This window comes from Anticarsia gemmatalis, chromosome 18, assembly GCF_050436995.1.
Source record: "Anticarsia gemmatalis isolate Benzon Research Colony breed Stoneville strain chromosome 18, ilAntGemm2 primary, whole genome shotgun sequence".
Classification (NCBI taxonomy): domain Eukaryota; kingdom Metazoa; phylum Arthropoda; class Insecta; order Lepidoptera; family Erebidae; genus Anticarsia; species Anticarsia gemmatalis.
In genome coordinates this window covers 8111885-8114465 of record NC_134762.1, presented here as the reverse complement: position 1 = coordinate 8114465, position 2581 = coordinate 8111885, and the positions used below count along the sequence as shown (strand labels likewise).

General features: G+C 34.6%; 1 protein-coding gene across 1 annotated transcript; it reads right to left on the bottom strand.

Annotated features, from left to right (window-relative positions):
- Positions 1-625: 625 nt before the first annotated feature.
- Positions 626-1734, bottom strand: LOC142980536 (uncharacterized). The gene has a single exon (XM_076125972.1). It carries the CDS (start codon positions 1373-1375, stop codon positions 626-628), a length of 750 nt encoding a protein of 249 aa, XP_075982087.1. The 5' UTR covers positions 1376-1734.
- Positions 1735-2581: the final 847 nt, after the last annotated feature.

Sequence of the window (2581 nt, the reverse complement as noted above, 5' to 3'; positions counted from 1 at the left end):
TCTGTGTGCCAATTTGTCCATTAAAATCTCCCATAACTATTAGGTTTTTTGATTCATTTGCAGCAGTTAATTGTAGGTCTGCGTAGAATTTTTCAATTTTTGATATGTCTTCTCTTCTATTGGATTCAGTTGGCGAATACGCCTGGATTATTGACCATATTCGGTCTTCTTCACCATCTACAGGTAATAGAATGTTGAGTAATGCGATCCGTTCTGAAATCCCTCTTAGTTCCTGTATGTTTTTGGCGAGGTTTCTTTTGATCATGAAGCCGACACCGTACAATCCAGGCGTCTCCCCAATATGGTAAAGTATGTATTTACCATGGTCTTCAATTCTTTCCCCTAATCTTCTCACTTCGCTAAGACCAATTATGTCCCATTTTATTTCATCCAATGCTAATTCCAATTCTTGTAGTTTTTCAGTGGTTCCTAGTGATCGACAGTTTAAAGTGGCGATATATATATCGTTATCGTTACGTTTCTTTTTCTGGTTGTTTATCTTTAGAGGGTCGTGGTCATTTTCCCCCACGAGGACCAGTCGGCTTGGGGGAGGTTGGTAGTTTCTGTATGTTTGGTTTTCTATATTTTTGTGTTGTTTTGTTTCCCGGTTGCCGATAGTTAATTGTTATTGCCTATTATCCGCCTTGGGGCACGAGAGAGAGTTGGATCTGCCTCTCATCACATCAAAGGCGTTGCGCCTATTTGTATGTGATGGCGTCCAGACTTGCTGTTTTTTAGTTTGTGTGTTATCACCCGGTGAATAAGCTTCTCCCCTTTTTCTTTTTTCGTTACTTGCATTATTTTCCTTTACTACGAGCTTATCGTACCTGAGATATGCAAAATTCCCTTTTATCCTTTCCTCTTTCAATTTTGTTTGTAACATTTTCCTCTTCTCCAATACTTCTTTAGAATAGTCTTCTGTTATATATATGTCTTTCAGATTTTTCCGAACTCTCAGTATCTCAGTTTTCTTCCATGAATTGACAAGAGAGAGCAAAACCGGTCTCGGTTTTCTGCCTGGGCTTTTCTTGCCGATGCGAAAAATTTGATTTATTTCAAAATCCCCAATATTTATATTTAAGTCTTTATTAAATATGTTCTTCACCACTTCTATTAATCCTGTCGTTGATTCTTCTTCCTCTTGTAATCCAAAAATAATAATGTTGTTTTTCTTCTTATCTCTTTTCATATATTCTATCTCTTTCTCAAGGCTTATTACTTTTTCCTTTAAATCTTTATTTTCTGCTATAATAGGCTTTATTTTTTCATCCATTTTTTCCATGACTGAATTAGTTATAGATTCCTTCAGTTCAAGCGTCTGTTTCTGCATTTCAATTTTCATTTTCTCAAACAAGATTTCGAATTGATCTTCCATGTTTAAGTTTTAATTTTTGCGTAAAATGAATCGCAGCGGTAGAAATTTTTCGTGTTGGCAACACCGACGCAATGAACGAATGATATCGATCCTGTCAAGTTGACTTGACAGTTGACAGTGTCTACTAATGTCACAATCAATTTCTAACCTCACTTCGGTAATCGTTGGTTTTTATAATCAGTTTTACTTTTTCTCACATTCACTTTAATTGCACTGTTAGTTAATATTTACACAAGTCCACTACACGTTAAGATTGTGTTTTCAACTATTTATCGTGTCCAACAGTTCGTAAATGATTTTTAATCACAATAAGTTGGAGGATCTGTACTACAACAATGTTTACGCTTCGAGCACCGGAACCGGAAAAACTCTTGGTATAGCATAGTTTAAATAACAAAATAATTTTACAAATGATATTTTTTTATCTAACATTGTCAATCAATTTCCGACGACTGTAGTCTAAGACAGTTCCGTTTTGTAGACCACATTATTCCCAGTGCATTCTTTCGTTTTTTATCCAAAAAGGACGTCGCACCGATGTCGTGCCGTTTTATCTAAATATTCTGCTTCTGCGTATACCTTTCACGTCATCTTCAATGTTTTGATGTTTAAAGTCCAACGGTATGGAAATTTCGGGATCAAGGAGGTTAAGCTGATATTTTTGTGGTATACAATTTGCATAATGAGGTTTAAGGAAAACACGTTCAAGCCCGCGCCGAAGAATTTCTGAACAATAATAGGCGAAATTTTGTTAAACATTGTGAAGTATTTTAGGTGTGATTGTTTTTGAATTTTGTATGGTGAGAGATGGATTAATAAGTTATTTTTATTAAGAGTTCTAATCTTGATAAGTGGTCTTATTATGGCATACTTCGAACAGGCTTGATAATTTGGTTGCAATCACTAAATAACGTTAAAAATTCAACTCAAGTATTTCGAGCAAAATATAAACACATCTACAAACAATTCCGAATACTGCAGTTCTCTTGCAATAAAATTAAAACACGACCGATCATCATAATTTTGAGGCGAATGCAACTTTTTATATTAAACAAATTTATGCAATTTAAAAACATTAATTTTATTGCAAAAGCATTGAAAAGTTGAATTTTAATGTAAATAAAACAGTGTCGTGGAACTGTAAAACCGAAACCAAACGAAATTCGAATCCTTTTTGGTCGCAAAGTAATTAATTCAAAGCTACAG

Bases quoted from the DNA above. Each gene is read 5' to 3' on its own strand.
- LOC142980536 (XM_076125972.1), bottom strand. From the start codon at position 1,375: ATGGAAGATCAATTCGAAATCTTGTTTGAGAAAATGAAAATTGAAATG.